Below are 19,047 nucleotides of genomic sequence, written 5' to 3' on the forward strand. Positions count from 1 at the left end.
GGAGAAAACAGGGAGAAAACAAAATAAACTTTCGTTTACATTTTTGCAAATGCAAATTTCCTATTTACTATGGGTGATATTAAGCTTTGCATTCGATTGAAAAAATGCCTCTGGAAATTGGCATAAACTTGCTTCTTTTAAAAATGCAATTTTCTAATTAAAAAAGAAAAATGGTAAATCTCAGTTTTATGTTCTAAAAATGTGTCGTAAAGGACAATGAGCCATTTTCAATACTTTTCATCCTTGCTTTACAATTTATTCAGATCCTGTTTGTAGACAGAGAAATTGAGGAAGGGCAGTCTTAATTTTATAAGAGGAAAGTTACCTTCATAGTTTTAAAATGCCAGTCAGTTATTGACATTAATTTAAAAACACTAATAGAGGAGTTGTGGCTCAAGTGGTAGAGGGAAAGGGAAGGAAACCTAAAACTTGAAAATGTTTGACATGCCCACTGTAGAGGAGGTAATAAAGTAATCTTAAACTGACAGAGGTCACTATGGGAAGGTGACTGGGAAGTAGTGAAGAGGTCTGGTAGAGATGAATCAATTAGGATTTAATACACATGTGCATGGAAGCAATGCTAGGAATCTCTCTGTATAGCTATCCTTATCTCAAACTAGCAAAAATGCCATGTCTTTCTTATTATTGCTTATGTCTTCTCTTCAACAAAATTGGAGAAGAGGGCAGAACAGGTAGGTTCTGCTGGAAGCAAGGGGGTGGGGAGGGGGAGGGGAGAGGTGGCCCAAACAATGTATACACATATGAATAAATATATAAACAACTAAAAAAAAAACACTAATAGAGTTGTTTTAAAGCTTTCATTGCAGACTTTTTTTCTGTGGCATACTAGGGGTCAAAGTCAGGGCCTTGCACTTGCCAGGCAGGCACTCTACAACTTGAACCACTCAGCCAGCTCTTTTAGTATTGCTTATTTTTTAGACAGGGTCTCACTTTATGCCCAGATCATCCTGGGCCATGACCCTTCTATTTGTGCTTCCCTACATAGCTGCAACAATAAGCATGCACCCATGCACCAAGCATGGGCCCAGCCATTGCTTTAGATGAGGTCTCAAACTTTTTGCAGGGACGGGCCTAGAACTGTGATCCTCCTGATCTCCACCTCCAGAGTAGCTAAGATTATAGGCAGACGACACTGCTCCTGGCCCTCATTACAGGCTTTTAAAGTACTATCTTTTTCCCCACAGTATGTTTCTGACCTGTTGGTAATAGACTTACTACTAGTTCATTTGTGCTTACAGACTATAGCGTCATCTCAATCCTATGATCAGAGAATTTTTTAAGGCTAACTCTTGGAAAAGATGAATTCCTACAGTTTCATGGCACTGAATTTCAAAGTGCACCACATACTCAGTCTCAGGTGTTTCACTGTTTGAAACTGTGAGTTTCTTTTTCTTGCTAACATAAATCAGAGGTCGGCAACTTTGTTGTGTGAGTATGTATTCTAATAAAACTTTAAGCAGGTGAGCAAGCGATAGTTTGGCAACCTCTGGCATAATCAAGACTTAGCCACACATCTCGGGGAAGATTTTCTCAAACACACAGATAACATGCACCAAATTATTTCATCAGAAATTACAAAAGCTCTATTTACCTGAGGCAGCTGTTTGGCGATATCTCCACCTACAAAGACGGCCTCAAGGTAGACCCAAAGGTTCTGTACCACCAGCCACTCTTCAATTATATCTGAGGAAGTGGACAATTTATACACCCAGTTTTGGATATTTTTCTTAAATGGAGCATTATATCTAAAAATTAAGAACGGAAAACATGTTTCAACAGGGAGGCTAGAAAACATATGGCCTGACAAAGCAAGTTACCAGAGAAACACTCCTGTGGCAATGAACACTTTTGTCTTGAAAAGGACAGTCCCCAATAAATATCATACAGCTAATAAAATTTTTGCTTTTTATGAATAAAGATCTGGTAACCATAGGCACTTCACTTATTGTTCCCATGTGTCAGTCATAGCATATGAAAATGGGCCAAGGTTTATGGCACAAAGGTCCAACTAAGAAACTGTGCCACTTACCTCTGGGGATAAATAATAATAAGGAATAATATGTTTTTCCTAGACTTCTGTGAACCAGATCCAAATGGAGTCTGCCTGTGAGAGCAACACTTAAGACGCTATTTGGTAACTGTCCATGGAATTATTGAATCTAGGGAAAGAGACCATTATCTGGAGATTTTTCTTCTGAAAACAGTCTTAAGGGGTTCATGTTAAGGTCATCTCTAAAGGGACAGGGCAAATCTGATCTCTAAAATCAGAAGAGGGCTAGGGTATCACCAGGTTCATTTGGAGAAAGATTACTACAAAATTAGGCTCAAGCATGGGGTCTTATGCTCACTTACATGTTTACCCTTCCCACTCAGACTGAGAACTCCACCAAGTACTACAACTAGATTGTGCAGAAATAGAGATCCAGGATATCTACCCCCAAATAGCACAGCTCCTGTTTTCTCATCATCACAAACATATGAAGTGTTTATGAGAATACCACGTATCCATAAAGCTGAGAACAGAGAAAGACAAGAAACAGAATGGATGCCATGGAAGAAGTGATGGGTGGTCACTAGTTAACATCCCAATTACCTACAGTGACTGCAAGAGGTTGACTTCAGTCTGTGGCAGTAGCAAATAATTTTGATATGCTGCAGTGGCACTCCTGGGGAGAAGGACCTGATGACTAGGGTCTTTAAACTTTTCCTGATCCAGGACCAAATATCCTGAAGGTACTCATGGGGGTTTTCTAGATACTGTCTGATGCCTGAGTACAACCCACACTTTTCTAGTAGTCTATGTTATATACTGAGTTATAAAGAGAGTTGCATAAAAATCACTCCAAGGAGGTAATCTAGTTGTTCAGACAATAAGAGGTAATTCTCAGTGTATACTATTCCTCTGGCCATTGGTCTAGAGCTGAAAGGCAGGAATTATACAAAAAAATATTCAAAATCAATGCCATGGGTAGGCATTTCAGGGAAATGAAGCACCTAGCTATTGAGGATCAGAAATGGTCCCACCCAGGGAATAAGAGTCATCTCTTGCTCTCTTATAACTTCCCAACATGAAAAAGGGAGATCTAGCATAATCTAGTAAAATCTAGCATAACTAGCTTCTATCCTTTGGCCATATATACATTGCACAACTTGTATGATATAGTAGAACCAACCAAGGCTTATAGTCCCATGGGACCAGAGCACCACCAGGGAAGTGCTGCAACCCAGGTGATATTTCACCCACGGAGACATACCACTTCCTTCTAAAGTTACATGAAGGTTGTCCCAGAGAGCCAACAGGCTCTGCCTGCTATGAAGTTAGTTCTAGAGTAGGATTCCCTGATCTACTTGGTGCTTTAAAGTTCTCTAGCATAAAAATCTCCCAGAATGAGATGACTTCTTAGATACTCTTATTCTCTTTCTATCAAGGCCTTAACATTGAGTGTACTGGTACCATACATCGGTATTATACTCATCAGATTATATCCAAATAAATATGGAATTCAAAGATTCTTATCCTGAGTTCCTTAGTCACAGACACTGCTCAGGTCAGTCTACAAGCCCTTCCTCAAGAGGTTGTCATCCAGGAAGTCTGGATGGCCAAATGTGCAGTGAGCCCTGGGGAATTACCAGGAACAGTGACTATCTTATGATCACCTTTGCCTGGATTACTCAGATTCCCCAAAAGCGGAAGATGCACCCTGGGATCTTGACCTCAATAAATTCAACCCCGAATGCCCTGGACTAGGAGCTTTGTAGATTAGTACATTATCTAAAAACAAGGCTGCCCCTGGAGCCAGAGGTCATGGGGATGCCAGTCATTAATGAGGGATCTCAACTTGGAAATTCAGAATCTCTATGCTCCCTGGACAGTAACCTCTGCTAATTATAGGCTTGACGTATTTCTTAGGCATGTTAGAGTGAAGACTAGTGAAGCACTACTGCACAATAAGCTAAGAAAACAGAGGTTGCAAATACCCAAACAAATATGAGCCCCACCGGAACTTTCTGAAGCTGAACTTGACATTACATGAACCTCAGAGATGGTCCAGTAGTTCACTGATGAACAGGTTGCCTCATTCAGGCCAAAGTGGATCCAACACAGGTGTGACCACTTTCCACCTTAAAAATATAAGTGCCAAACCCCTAATGATATTTTACTTTTATGTGGGTCATTGGGTAACTGCTTGAACAGGATTAGCCAAAGAGGGCAATGATGACAAGTCAGAGGAACAAAAGAGAAAAGAGAGATAAAACGAAGAGGTCACTTCAGTGGAGAACCACAATGTTGAGCTGCTAACCTAGGGGGATAATTATGGTAGCGCACCCTGGGAAAAATAGGGAAGGAGAGATAAGAACCATTAAAGAGGAGATTGAAGTCACCTCATATAAGGAGAGACAAGAACTAGCAGTGTAGAGCAAAATCTTATATAATGCCACCGCTGCAAAACTGGACTTTTGATCTTAAATACCAAATTAAAACCTCTCCCCCAAATTATAAAATTACCTGTTGCTTAGCAAGGAACCTAAGACCATTAAGCTGTCCTCCATCAAGGTGATAATCTCTCCTGATTCGGTTCCTTTGAGCAGAAGCTCACCCTTCCCTTTAAATGCTGCAAAACTTAGGTTTTGGTTTGTCCAATTATCAACCACCTGAGTCATCTTGGCTTCTATGTCCTTTTCCTTAATGGCAGATATGCAAATATCCTTCAGAGGAAGATCAGAGAATGTGTCAGGATATTTTCAATTCCATCATAAAATCACAGAACGTGTAGCGTGGAAGGGACCCAGAAGTCACCTAATTCAGTGAGTTATTCTGTGGCCAAGAAAACCAAGTCTACTGTGTTGTAGGACCACACCAAAACCGTGTGACTCAGACTACTAATTATTTTCTTGTACTACTTACATGAGCTAATGGAACTGAAATTAGCTTTTCTTCATTATATTTCTAACTGGAGTTTTTTGCTAACATGGAGATAATCCCAGCTGCCCCATCTACCCTGGAGGCTAGCTGTGAGAACCAAATGAAAACGGACATGAGAGCCTTCTGAACTCTTTTAAGTGACACATAAATATTACAATATTCTTGTCCATTCTGGTCCTAATATGAGTATCTCATTTGCTAAAAAGTCAACTCTACTTTTTTCTCATGGTTTTTCCAGTTCTGCAGAGGGTGGCTGGAAAGGGAGAGGACATCCTGTATGGAAGGAAAGGACTTCCTATAGAAGCATGGGATCCACTTGGCTAGTGGTAGGGCATGTGTGGTGAACCAACAGGTTGCATCTAGGTAGGCAGTACCAAGAGTCTGCTCAGAACACCAAGAGTTAACAACCAATCCCTAGAATTATTTGGAGTTTTAAAATTAAAATTTCAAGTACCAGTCAATGAATGGCTACATTCTTTTGTTGTTGTTGCTGTATTAGGGTTTGAACTCAGGGCCTGTCACTTTCTAGGCAGGTACTCTACCACTTGAACAATGCTCTCAGTCCTTTTGTTTTTATTTTGTTTTTCAGATAGGGTCTCCCACTTTTGCCCAAGCTCTCCTCAGACCTTGATCATCCTACTTCTGCCTCCCAGGTAGCTGGGATTACAGGTATGTACCACCATACCTGGCTTGCTACATTCTTAAGTATAAAGGCCCACTTATAAGAATAAGATGGTCACCAAAGTTCTTTTTAACTCTTTTGTTCTCTTCACTAGTATCTTCTTGACATTTACATATAGAGCAAAATGCTTTGAAAGCAAAACTTTTGGTGTATATATGTTATTAAAAAGAGGCAGAGGAAGGCAGAAAATCCAAAATCATATATATGGAAGACTTCTGGTCATTTCGTACAGTTTTCCATCTTCAAAAACCTTAAAATAATAGATAAAGTACAAAAAGAGAAATCAAAAAACAAATGTAGCCAGGCTTAAATCACAAGCAAAAAGCAGGAGAGATATGCAAACCCACAGGTAAAGCTAAAATTCAGGCCCAGGGCCATAGCTAGTGGGGGCCAGGCCTCTGGTTCCACGGGATAAAAGAGACTAAAACTGGCCTATCTGAGAGGGCATCAGGGCTGGATTTTGATCTTTGTACTTATGGAGGAGGTTGCCATCTGGTCATCTAGATTAGATGATGCTGTGCACCAGGAAGATACAGTGATGTGGCCCCAGCCCAGTACTGGCCAGCATCCAGATCCACACACCATAGCACTACAGGGTTATGCCACTACTACCACATCTGGAGCTTGGTCTGGGCTCAGGGAGATGGGAAGTGGGAGAGGGAACCACGAGACACTAGGCAAGGAAAACTAAGGCACTCAGGGGGAGAAACAGCTTTAACAAGTTACATAAGTCACATTTTTTGAAAGCCTACTATTCCAAATGAGTCTGCCTCACAAATAAGAACTACAAAACCCATTTTAAAAATGTAATTCTCAGAGAGGTAGCCAACATAAAAAACCAGAGCAAAAGATTCAACAATTTGAAAACAATCTTTACGTTCAATCTGCAGTTGTTGGAATACAATTGATCACTGTTTCAACAAGAGGACCCCAATTTGTGTATATGTTTGAAATTTTCCACAGTAAAAAATTTAAAAATAATTGCATTTTGGATGCTCAAAGAGGTAAGTGAGGGCATCTATAAAACTATAGATTTGAAATTTGCAGATATGAGGCAAAGTAAAAAATTTTTTAAGAATCTATAGATTCTTAAAAATAAAAAGAACAGAAAAAAACTGAAAGAAATATAGAAATGAAAAAAAGAACAAGTAGTCACAAAAAGAACCAATTAAAAATCGAGGGGAAAAATGCAGAAATTGAAAATTTTTAAAACTTAACAGACTTAAGAGAAAGTATACTTAAGAAGAAGGGTAGAATCTGAAATTTAGAAAGAGAGTCCTGAGGAATTCACCAAGGACACAGTACACAGACACTGTGAGCAGACATTTTCACAATGGAAGTTTGGTCGAGGGGCAGGCGGACAGATTGAGAAGCTCCAGAATGAATGCATTTCAAATAATCAGATTATCTCCTTGAGGAACGTTCAGGAGCAGGCCACACTTTGTGGGGGCATAACAGAGGCCAAGTAGGATCCCTAACGAAATGTCTATTCCTAAAAGAAAGTGAACCTGAGCTCGTGTCAAGCTTTATGCTGGAGATGTCACAGGCCACGTGTACTAACATCAAAATGTTTCTAATAAATGCATGGCCAGAAATCTTCTATTATTAAAATTCTTCTCCTGACTCTCTTATTTTTATGGGTCTGAGCATAAACCCACAATTCCAATATGACCAGCTCCCACATCTTCTATGAAAACATTGTGTACCACTTACACTAGTCTTATGAATATGGACACATCTCAGTGCCTATCTTACTACCAAGGGCTCCTCCACAAACAAAAAAAAATGTGTCTGACACAAGTTACTTTAACGGAGTAAATATCAGAAGTTGAAACCTTCTTATTTCAAGAATGATAGGGGTTCAAACTTAGGAATTCAAAATCCTCTATAAGCCAGTCACAGGAAGACAAATACCACAAGTTCCCTTTTGTGTGGAAGTTTAAAAAGTTCATCTCAAAGTAGAAGCAGATACAACGGTGTACCACAGGCAAGAAGGGAAGCAGGGCAAGAAGGAGGTTGGCCAACAGGTACCAAAATACAGGAGAAAGGAGGGATAAGCTCTAGCATCCCACAGCGCAGTAGGTGACTGGTTTGCAATAATCCATTATAGAGTTTATGAAAGACCAGAAGGGAGGAGTTGGAGAGCTCCAAACATAAAGAAGGGTAAGGAGATGGAAATGCTAATATTGAGTTATTACACACTGTATACATGTACTGAGTTATCACAACGCACCTACAAATATGTAGAATTGTTAAAAGAAAAAAATAAAAGTCAAAAAATAAAAATAAAACATCTATTTATGCAATTCTCAGAAAAGACAAAGGAGGCCTTCTTAAAGGACCACTGATAAGACCCGATGAGCCTGCGTACCTCAATGTCATCCTTATTTTTGAGGAGTGGTGCTTCCATTATATTTCTGAGACAAAAAGAGTCCGATTCCACATCAAATGGGGTTCCAGTTAACTCAGAGATTCGATCCCAGTGTCTCTGCTTCATCGCCTTATTGGTCATCATTTCTAGCAGAGGGCAAGACTCGCTGAAATCATCAATTCTTTTCTTGAGATCCAAGAAAGCTTGCCAATCTTTAAGTCCTTTGGGAAGCTTACGGCATCTTTCAGAAAGAAAGAGACAAAAGTATATCACCTTTGCACTTCTCTGAAGGAGGTGTTAGGTACAAAAAGCAATACATCAGAAAATACATACACATATATATGTTTGTGAAATACCTGGAGGACCCTAAAAAGGTCAGAACTATGAAAACAACAAGGTAATCAACTGACACTCACCGGTTTTGAAACTCCAGCAATTCTGCGTTGATTTTTTCAATGTCCACATCTCCCCAAAGGATTTCATAGTAACCACTGATACTGCCCATGACAGTGTCATACAGCCCATACAGCTTCTGCAGCAAGTTGAGCTCTTTTCTGAGGGAAAAAATAATTAAGCCATCACATAATGCATTAGTTTAAAATAAAATCCTCCACTGGCTAGGCTGAGTTCATTCTATCAACATTTCATACATTATGTGTACACTGTCTCTTAGGCACCATGCACATACAGTGACAGTGGCTTCCAATACAAAGACTCTGCTAGAGTTCTATCCATAAAGTTAGGTTCCTATGCACTCTGGGTCATTCTGTAACTTGACATTGACAAAGGGTTTGGTTATTTTGTAAAGGAAAAATCTGGACCTTATATAAATCTAAGTCACATACTGCGATCTGAATTATCTTGTTTTTCCAGGTCTTGATGCATTCTGCTTTTCCACCATCCTAGGAATTATTTCATTATCACTCGCTGCTTATTGCCACCTCTGCTAACCACAAGAGAAGAGAAAAAGGATGAACTCTCCTAACAGGGGCCACAATAGTGAAGAAATAATCATTCTGGTTTCTTATTGCATATCTGCAAGAACTGTGTCATCTTTCAGGACAAGACAAGCACAGAACTCTGCAGACACCATTTTTGAAGTCTTTTGCTTATTTAGCTTTCATTTAAAGTAGCAAAGAATTCAGGAAATTTCATTCTCTTCTTCAAACAGCAAACAGAAGAAAAATGACAAAGGAGTAAGTTTCCCAAAAATTATTAGAGAGAGAAAGCAGCACTGAAGACTAAATTTTGAGGGTGACAATGATTGTGTAAGTGAAATCTCAAACTGTGGGCCTTTGGATCATGATAACCTAGGTGAGTTTTATGAAAATTAATAATTTACAAGTGAACAGAAGATTTTAAGCAAGGCAAGGGCCTCATTGTATAATATCATGCACAAGAATTAGAACCTCCTGTTTTCTGAAAAAGATAACTTTTTTTTCATTATTTATGACGTCTGGACAAGTGTCATTTGATACATTTCATAAGTGGATAGGCACTGGAAGCAGATGTCTATTCAAAGGAAACAGATGAAGTGAAAAACCAAATTAAATTGATCAATCAAAACTAAAAGGGAAGATGTTTGTACAAGGAAGAGGACTGCTCTCTCTTCAACAAAATTAAGTGACTTGTCAACAGTCATGGGTTTGATGATGTAAGTGCGAGAGAGATCAGAGGGAATGTCCAAGGTCCCCTGGAGATGGATCTGAAACCAGTGTTTCCAGGTGGCTCAGCTCCAGGTTTGTGCATGACAGCTGAGGAGGAGTCAGGAGCATTCAAATAATGGTCTGCATTTCGTGTCTGTGCAACTGCAAGCCTCAGCATGATGGAGTAAAAGTTCAGGTTCACACTACTTAAGTTCTTATTAAATTTTCTAATAAAAGTGCCTGCAAAGCAGTGGGGGTGTAGCTCAGTGGTAGAACACTTGCCTAATGTACTAGGCCCTGGGCTTAAGCTGCACACAAAAAAAGAGTACTTTATGTCATTCTGCAAATTACGCACCGACTTTAAAATGCCAATGTAAAGATGGCCCACTGGTCCAGGGGGTAAATGGTGACGATGATTCATCTTGCTATACCCAAGGCTGACACACTGACTCTCACACTGAGTGTGTGTAAGAATCATCTAGAGAATGTGTGACTGCAGAGTCCCTAGGGACCAATCACAGACCCTGAGTCAACAAATCAGCAACGCGGCTCAGCTATCAGCAATTCTAGCACAGTTGTTAACAGGTCAAGTTTGGAGAATAACTGTTTTAGAAAGAGAGTATCAAACCATTGATCCTAAAGTACTCATTTGTCCTCAGAAAATGAGGGCACATCTTGTCACGTCTGTTTTGACAAGAAATTCTCCTGCTGCCACTGAAGGAAGTCAACAGGAAGTTCTTTGCCAAAGCCAACACCCTAATAAACTATTGCATTGTCTTAATGCTGTTTTCAGGGAAAGTTACATTGGATGCTCCATTAAATATACTTGCTTAAATCCTAATCTAAGGTTCAAAATCAAGGCTGTTCTTTGGTCATCAACTTCAATAAATTCTGTGTCTTTGAGCACTTTGGCACAGATGCAATGAGAAGGATAAAGGAGAGCTGGGGCATGGCTCAAGTGGCAGAGCACCTGCCTAGCAAGTGTAAGGTCCTGAGTTCAAATTCCAATATCACCAAAAAAGTAAGATGCTAAGGAGGGTTATTCCTCTAAATTAAAAAGTGATTTAAAATTGTAACACTTCTGCACAATCATTGATATATTCAAAACCGCTGAAAAGAAAAGGTAAAACATAACCTAAGTTTAAGTCATGCATCCCTAGGATTTTTCCCATGTATTCTCTACTTCTCCAGAACTTTCTATTTCATGTGGACCCTACGTGTCTAACAGGTCAGGAACTGCGGGGCTAAGAGGGGTATTTAAGAGTGCTCCAAACCATGTTCTTTTCTGAACAATAAAGGATTCGACAGGGACACGATTCTTCCAGCATGTAATACTTGTATGTTATCTAAACTTACCTGGTTTTATGCAAAATCTCATAGTCAGTCACTGGCAATCCAAAAAGTTGTTCGCCAGATGAATAAGTTACGAATTTCCTCCAGAGATCATCAAAATTGGCCTATAACAAAGATTTTTACATTGTACTAAAATACAATTAATTCAGATCCCATGAAACTTGAATTTATCTTAACTGTGATATGAGCTGGGTTGAGGCTAATTTGGTACTGTCCATGAGACAATGGCTGGTGGAGCAAGTTTATATTTCTATCAAGCTGCCAGGAAAGCTGAGCACTTAGGAAAGTTAACTTCCAAGCATTCTCAAAGCATCCATTTTCTACATTTTTCTTTTTTTTGGTACTGGGCCTTCTGCTACTTGAGCCATGCCCCAGCCTTTTTTGCTTTGGTTATTTTTAGATAGGCTTAGTGTTTACACTCAGGCCTGCATGGACCTCAATCCTCCTATTTATGGTTCCCACACAGCTGGGATGACAGGTGCACACACACCCACCTATTGGTTGAGATAGGGTTTTGCAAACTTTTGCCTAGGCTGACCTCTAACTATGATCCTCCCAATCTCTGCCTCCTGAGTAGCTGGGATTATAGACGTGAGCCTCCATGCCAAGCTAAAAATTATTTCTTTATTAAGTAGACTCCAGAAGACCTGTATCTCAAGTTCCTACCCCAGAAAGTAATAAAATAGCACTTTTAAAACCAGTAATTCAGACTTTTTCACGACTATCTCCTCCTACAGAGTTAAACAATGAGTAAAGTGTTATTGTAACATATTCAACTTGCTTTCTCTATATGCAAGAGTCTATAAGATGAAAGGTTCAATTTTAACAGCATTGGAAAGAATTCTAACAATTTAAACCAGCAAAGTTAATGCATGTTTTTAATGGAATTTGAATAGCCTATATTTGAAGTGCTAAATACTAACCATGTTCAAAGCAGAAATGCAACAGAAGTAATCCAGGAGGTGTGCGCTCTGCAGAAATGGTTCAGTTGCCCCCCCCCCTCCACCGCCCTTATCGGCAGCTTTACCTGCGGTTAGCATCTCCCTAAATCTCCCTGCTTGTCTTCTCACTGCTGGGCTTGGGCACAAAATGCAAATCCTGCCTAGCATGCTTTTCTTCCTTCCTCTACCTAAGTCTAACTAGTCCTCAAGATTAATCTTTGATGCCTCCTCCTCTAGGAAGCTTTCTCTGTATTCTCCAAGAGCTGAATTCTGGGCTGGGAGCCTCTTGCCTCTGCTTCCCTGACACCAGTTCTCCTAATGAGATCAGGGTGCTCCTCACATGGTTTAGGAATCATCTCTCTACCTTGCTGTCTCCCTAGGAGATTTTAGTAGCTTTAGAGGTGAGAACAATTTCTTGATCAAATTTCTATTGGCCAAGACACACAGTAGCATCTGACAAACATTTTCTTTTAATTTCTGAGAATGGAGATGGGAACATGAAAAGAACATGCATTCTTCAGCCACTGTAGGAAGCAGGGCAAAAGGACAGGAAGGACAGAAATCAGATGCTCCTGATAGGCTAAGTCACAGAGGAACCCATGAAGATAACAAAGCAATTATTCAAAAAGGCACGTAATTTATTTTTTTATTTTTTTTTAAATGTGCTCAGGAATCTGAGTGTCATGAAAGATGGTGAATGGTGGATCTGATTCGAGAAGTTCCATACGGCCTGGAGCAGAGAAGCTTAAAGTGACGCATACAAGAGGAAGACAAAGACAAGCAGGAAAACCATTTCCCAGCACTTGAAATCTTGTGTTGGTAAGTTGTGTTATACTATACATTCTTACCACGTTATACAGCCAATGAGATACTTGAAACTAGAATAAGGTATTACTTCAGTTCACAGGCAAGATTATATTTTCTAAAAATACAGAGAGGTTCAATGAAGGACCTGGAGGGATGTAGACAAGGAATCTATGACATCACTTAGCAGACTGGAATACAATTAAGACCTGTATGTATTTTTAAACATTAACTTTTCTATTATAAAACAAAACATAAATTTTCCCCTGAAATAATCTTTAAAAATAATACACTGCAACGTAGGTATTGGTAGCTCACACTTATAATCTCTAGTTGGGAGGCAGAGTTCAAGAAGATAGCAGTTCAAGGCCAACCATATCTCAACTAATAAGTCAGGTATGGTACTTCATATCTACAATCCCAGCTACCCAGCACAGGTAGAATTGCAGTGTAAGGCTAGCTAGCCCAGGCAAAAAACACAAGTCCCCAGATCAAAAAGGATGTGGTTCAAGTAGTAAGCTCGAGCCCCTGAGTTCAAGCCCCATCACCAACAAACATAAAGAAAGAAAACATTGTCAATGTAACAACAACAAAAAAAAAAGTGGCTTTACCTGAAATATCTGTAGCCTGTTGCTAGCTTCTTGGGGTGGAATATTTGGAACCATGGGTCCTTCCTGTAAGAAATAATATAATCTCCATTTTCATTCTTAATTAGATGCATTTGTCTATTTATTGGGTCTATCTAATATTTCCTCTTAAATAAATAAGCATTATTTTTTCACTTAAGTAGTCTAACTCAGTCCTATATTGAAGCTCTCGTTTATTTTTCAAAATCACTTTATTGTGATATAAATCTATACGCTACACAGTATATATGCATACAGCAAAGTATATACAAAATAATCGCTGGATAATTCACCCATTTAGAGTGCACAAGTCAATGTTTTTCTTAGTGTATTCAGAGGTGGGCAACCATGACTACAATTTCTTTTAGAACATTTTCAATATGCCAGCTCCCATTTGTTTATAAAGAACCTTGACACAGCTAATAAAAAATGAGAAAAAAATCCCATGCTTTGTGAAGTGTGTGCCACAAGAGCTCTGCTGAATTTCACCTCTGATTATAAATGAGGATGTTGTAGCTGCGAATTAGAATAACTGTCCTAAATTCTGAGAACGGCCCTCGTACTGATGGTTCAGGCCAACAGGGAAATAGAGACACTGGGAGAAGCAGCAGCAGTCCCTGGTGGCCAAGAGTCAGGACATTGTTGCAAAACAATCCCCTCAAAAGCCAAGGACTTCTCACACAGCCACAGGTGAAAACAAGAACGGCTGTGCCCAATGGGAACACAAAGAGTATTGAAAAATTCATGTGGATGGTACACTCATCCTAAGCAATAGGCCAGATTCCCAGTGTAATTGTGTTTAAAAGGTAAACCAAGGCACGATACAATTTTAAAGAGTATATTTGAACACACGGTGGTCAGGAATCAGGCAGCTCCAGACCAGAATTGGCTCAAGGGCTCCCCTGCCCTAAGGATTTTTACAGAGTAAATGTGGAAGTAATGTGAGGAAAACATTTAATTGGTTGCAGATATGAAGTTGCTTCTGTAGTCTATCCTGCTGAAAAGTCCTTAATTGTATAATTATAAATTTGTTTACTGTTTATCATTGGTTTAACTTAAGTTCTGCATTTCTTAATACAGACATCTATAAGAAATAAGAGCAGGGGGGCCAGTGGTTCACCCCTGTAATCCTAGCTACTTGGGAGGCTGAGATTGGGAGGATCGTGGTTTGAGGCCAGCCCAAGCCAACAGTTCAAGAGGCCCCAACTCTAAAATAACCAGCGCAAAATAGACTGGAGGTGTGGCTCAAGCAGTAGTGTCTGCTTTGCAAGTACAAAGTCCTGAGTTTAAGGGAAGAAAAAAAGAAAAGAAAAAATATAGGTTAAGTTTTGCTTTGTTTGCAAATCAAGTAAGAGTAAGAACACTCATGATGCCCAAACTGCTTTATCTGCTAATGGACTGTTTAGACTTGAATTCCATTTTAAATTACTTTAACAACAGAATGACAGGGAAAAATCAATATTGATTAATCCAACTAAAAGAGAAAGTGGTTTTTTTTGGGCATGTGTGGCACTGGGATTTGAACTCAGGGCCTACACCTTGAGCCACTCCACCAGCCCTTTTTTGTGAGGTTTTTTTCAAGATAGGGTCTCGTGCACCATTTGCCTGGGCTAGCTTTGAACTATGGTCCTCTTGATATCTTCCTCCTGAGTAGCTAGGGAGGTGTGAACCAACAGTGCCTGGCCCAAAGAAAGGACTACTTGTTTGTTTGAATTTCTTTGGTGGTACTGGGGGGTTTGAACTCAGGGCCTCACACTCGCTAGGCAAGCACTGTATCACTTGAGCCACTCTACCACCACTTGAGCCACTTACCAGCCCTGTTAGCTGTGTATAGTGGCAAACACCTGTGATTCCACCTACTTGAGAGGCTGAGGTAGGAAAATCATGAGTTCAAGACCAGCCTGGGCTAGGTAGCAAGACCATGTCTCAAAGAAAAGTATTATATAAATAGTACCAAGGGCTTACATCATCTTATGAATTCAGGTCCATTGTGACCACTAGAAGTAGACTACTTTAGAGAAATAGATGTATCTTTTGAGTGAGCTATCAGGTGGAGTCACTGGCGGGACTAACCCAGCATGACATGTAGTATTCATTTTCAATGATCCTTTGGTTCTCTAAGAGCTAGTGACGATGCAAAAATCAGTTCATAACATCCTAAGTACCAGGGTGTCTATACTTCCATACAGCCACTGCACAAACATACTGTATTTCCTACTAGAAAGTCTATGTGAACTCTGACCCTGAGACAAGTCAAAACCAGGCTCTGTATTCCTTGCACAACCTCAGAAGTGCTTTCTCTGTTTAACAGTCAAGTCTGCTTTCTTTCTCTATAAAGCATACTTTTAAAGGAATAGTCATCCCTTTTGACAGCTGTGAATATGTAAATAGGGCAATGACAGAGAATGTCAGGGTTCATCGCTTTTCATTTTATATAAACACATCACAAACATTTTAACATGCTAACATTTAAATTACCGTCTCATATGCTTCTGCGAAGTTGGTGACATCCTCGCGAAAAGTTTCTACAGCCTCAAGGAGATTACTTTTAAACTTTGGTTGCACTTGAACCAGTTCATCTTGCACAGAAACCTGGAATAAAAAAGAATATTCCACAGGAGAGTTCAAGGGCTGTACTAAAAAGGAAAACTATAATTCTATTCCAGCAAGTTTGTCATCTCTGAATGTCTCTGCTTGTAATAAGACACATAAACAACCCCTATGCACACACAGGAGACTCACATCACTCTAGTTTGTGACCCAAGAGCCAAGTCATTCTCTCTGTAATTTGCAAACTGCAGTTAGCAAAAAGCTTTCTGTCTGAACCAACTCAGGCCATCCCTGGGAAAAAGTGATTACTAGAGACCCAGTCTGGATCACATGCTGTCTCTGGGACAATGCCAAAGGCTGCAATTGGCCATGTCTAGTCAGTTCATATGGTGGCAGTAATTGGAGTGATTCCCTCAAAGAAAGTGATAAAAATTTAGCAGATACCCTCCACAATGGTCTTGATAGTTTTTACTCAAACCTTCAACAGCAATAACACTTAAATAATGCTTGCTATCAGCCATGCTCTTTCATACACTAACTCATTCAATCTTCAGAACAACCCTATGTAGTAAATTATATCATGCTAATATTTATGTTCGCTTTACAGATGAGAAAACTGAGGCACAGACAGGCTAAGTAACTTCCCCCAGAGGTTCCAAAACCGATATGAGTCAAGGTCAAGATTCAAAATCTGGCAGTGTAGTCCAGGGCCCTTGTTCATCACTGCTCTCAACAATACCATCTATCGAGAGGGAGGAAAAAGGAAGGGTTAGTGAGTTTAACACCAACGTTAAACCCGTAAAAGAACAATTCAAGTGAGTCTTTTCCACTGAATGATTCACAGAAGACTAGGTCTCACTGGATCTCCATGGAGAGTTCTCGCTTTCTTTCCATGACTCACTTCCCTGACTAACCTTGAAAAAAGCTTTTCTCAAGGTAATCAACTAGTCAACATCAAACACTAATTTAAATAAATATGAGTATAAAAGGTATTTATATGAATATTACTAAGTGACCACATAAAGAAACTGGAAAACAAAGGCTAGTAACTTATATAAAACCATACAGCTGACCAGTAACAGGGCTGTGGTCACAAGCTCTGACCCCAGATCCAGTCTGGCTACTGTGTCTGCTTCTCTATCAGTGACAAATCTTCCCATAAATGATAAATTTTAAACCAACCACCAATTTATTTCAGATCCAAAACAAATTTTCAGTGTAATTCAAGAATGTGGACCGGCCTTTGGAGTTCACTTTCGATGTCTAATCTGTGGTGCATGAATGTTTACTAACTTCAAAAATGCTTATAAACTTTATGACCATAAATGTTATTTAAAAGAAAAAATACCTCAACCCAGTAGCCTAACTAACCTAACCCTTCACCTTAACAAACTAGACAAAGAACAAAGCAAGCAGCGGAAGGAGATAATAAAAGCCAGAGTATAGATACAGCCTAGAGAGAAGAGAAAGTCTACAAACCAAAGCTTTAAAAAAAAAAAATCAACAAAATTGACAAGCCTTTACTAGACTAGCCAAGAATAAAGGAAAGAAGACTCAATTTACTAAAATTAGGAATTAAAGGGTAGCTATCACTACCAGCCTTATAGAAATAAAAAACAGTATAAGAACCCAATCAACAGAGTGAACAGGCAGACTATGAAATGAGAGAAAATATTTGTGAGTCATACACTTTATATGTCCAGAATATTTAAAGACTCCTACAATTCAACAACAGAAGATAAACACCTTAATTTAAAAATGGGCAAAAGACTTGGATAGACATTTCTCCTAAGAAGGACTATAAATGGCCAAAAAGCTAATGAAAAAAATGCTCCATATCAGAAATTATTACAGAAAATCAAAATCACTAGTTGCAAATCAAAACCACAATGAGATGCAAGCTCACCGCCTAGGATAGCTACTGTCAAGGAACAAAAAATAACAAATGTTGGTAAAAATGTGGAGAAATTGAAACCTTGTGCAGTGTTAGTGCAATATAAAATGCTGAAGCACCTATGAAACAACATAACAATTCCTCAAACAATTAAAAACAGAATTACCATATGATCCATCAATTCCCCTTTTGGGAAGATATCCAAAAGAGTTTAAAGACATACACATAAATTCACAGCTGCATAATGAATGGATAAACAAAATGGAAGATTATTCAGCCTTAAAAAGGAAGGAGATACAAACACATGCTACAATGTAAATGAACTCTGATGACATTGTGCTACGTGAAATAAGCCAGTCACAAAAAGACAAATATTGTATTAATCCCACTTCTATAAGGTACTTACAATAATCAAATTGAGACAGAAGGAAGAATGGTGGTTGTCAAGGAATGGGGAGGTGGTAGAGAGCTTTGTTTAATGGGTACAGAGTTTCACGTTTACAATTTTTAAAAGTTCCAGAGATTAATCACACATAAGTTGAATGTATCTAACACTCCTGAACTTAAAATGGTTATGATGGTAAGTTTTATATTATGTGTATTTTACTACAATTTTTAAAAAAGTTTAAGGTACACTGACTAAGTCAATGAGGTATGGGTTAAGGACAGACATATAGATCAACAAAACAGAACTGAAAGTCTGAAATTAGCCTTGCATTTCTGGTCAACTGATTTTCAACACGGTGCCAAGACAATTCATTGGTGAAAGGACAGTTTTCCAATAATGATGCTGAGACAACTGGATAATGCATTTGCATATTGGACTGCTGCAAACTGACACCATGGATGAAAATTAGCTCAAAATGAATCAGAGACCTAAATGAAAGGCTAAAATTATAAAAACTCCTATGGGAAAACACAGGAGCGAATCTTTGGAACACTCGATTGGGCAATGGTTTTCTAGATATGATACCAAAATATAAGTAACAAAAGAAAAATAAATTGGACTTCATCAAACTTAAAAACTTATGGCAGATCCAAGATGGCGACTAGGGCACAGAAGCAGACAGCGTGAGCTCCATGAATCAAAAACCTTGCTGAGACGCTGGAGTCACACTTGGCAGAAATCAAGCACCAAGGAGAATCAAAACTTCGACACCCTAAACCCCTAGCCTGCAGAAAGCTTCTCCACGCCACATTAACATGGAGAAAACAGGTGAGCTGCTGCTGCTACC

At 39.2% G+C, this 19,047-nt stretch overlaps 1 protein-coding gene across 1 annotated transcript in view; it reads right to left on the reverse strand.

Moving 5' to 3' along the window:
* Dnah8 (dynein axonemal heavy chain 8) overlaps nucleotides 1-19,047 on the reverse strand; it is a 343,384-nt gene that overhangs the window by 169,834 nt on the left and 154,503 nt on the right. The window contains exons 31-37 of the mRNA XM_074082285.1: nucleotides 15,847-15,960; nucleotides 13,354-13,416; nucleotides 11,001-11,101; nucleotides 8,415-8,552; nucleotides 7,999-8,239; nucleotides 4,529-4,728; nucleotides 1,613-1,766 (exon numbers count right to left, since the gene is read on the reverse strand). Coding sequence (XP_073938386.1) covers nucleotides 1,613-1,766; nucleotides 4,529-4,728; nucleotides 7,999-8,239; nucleotides 8,415-8,552; nucleotides 11,001-11,101; nucleotides 13,354-13,416; nucleotides 15,847-15,960 — 1,011 coding nt within the window. The remainder of the gene's footprint in view (nucleotides 1-1,612; nucleotides 1,767-4,528; nucleotides 4,729-7,998; nucleotides 8,240-8,414; nucleotides 8,553-11,000; nucleotides 11,102-13,353; nucleotides 13,417-15,846; nucleotides 15,961-19,047) is intronic.

The sequence above is a fragment of the Castor canadensis genome, chromosome 8 (genome assembly GCF_047511655.1).
Source record: "Castor canadensis chromosome 8, mCasCan1.hap1v2, whole genome shotgun sequence".
NCBI lineage: Eukaryota > Metazoa > Chordata > Mammalia > Rodentia > Castoridae > Castor > Castor canadensis.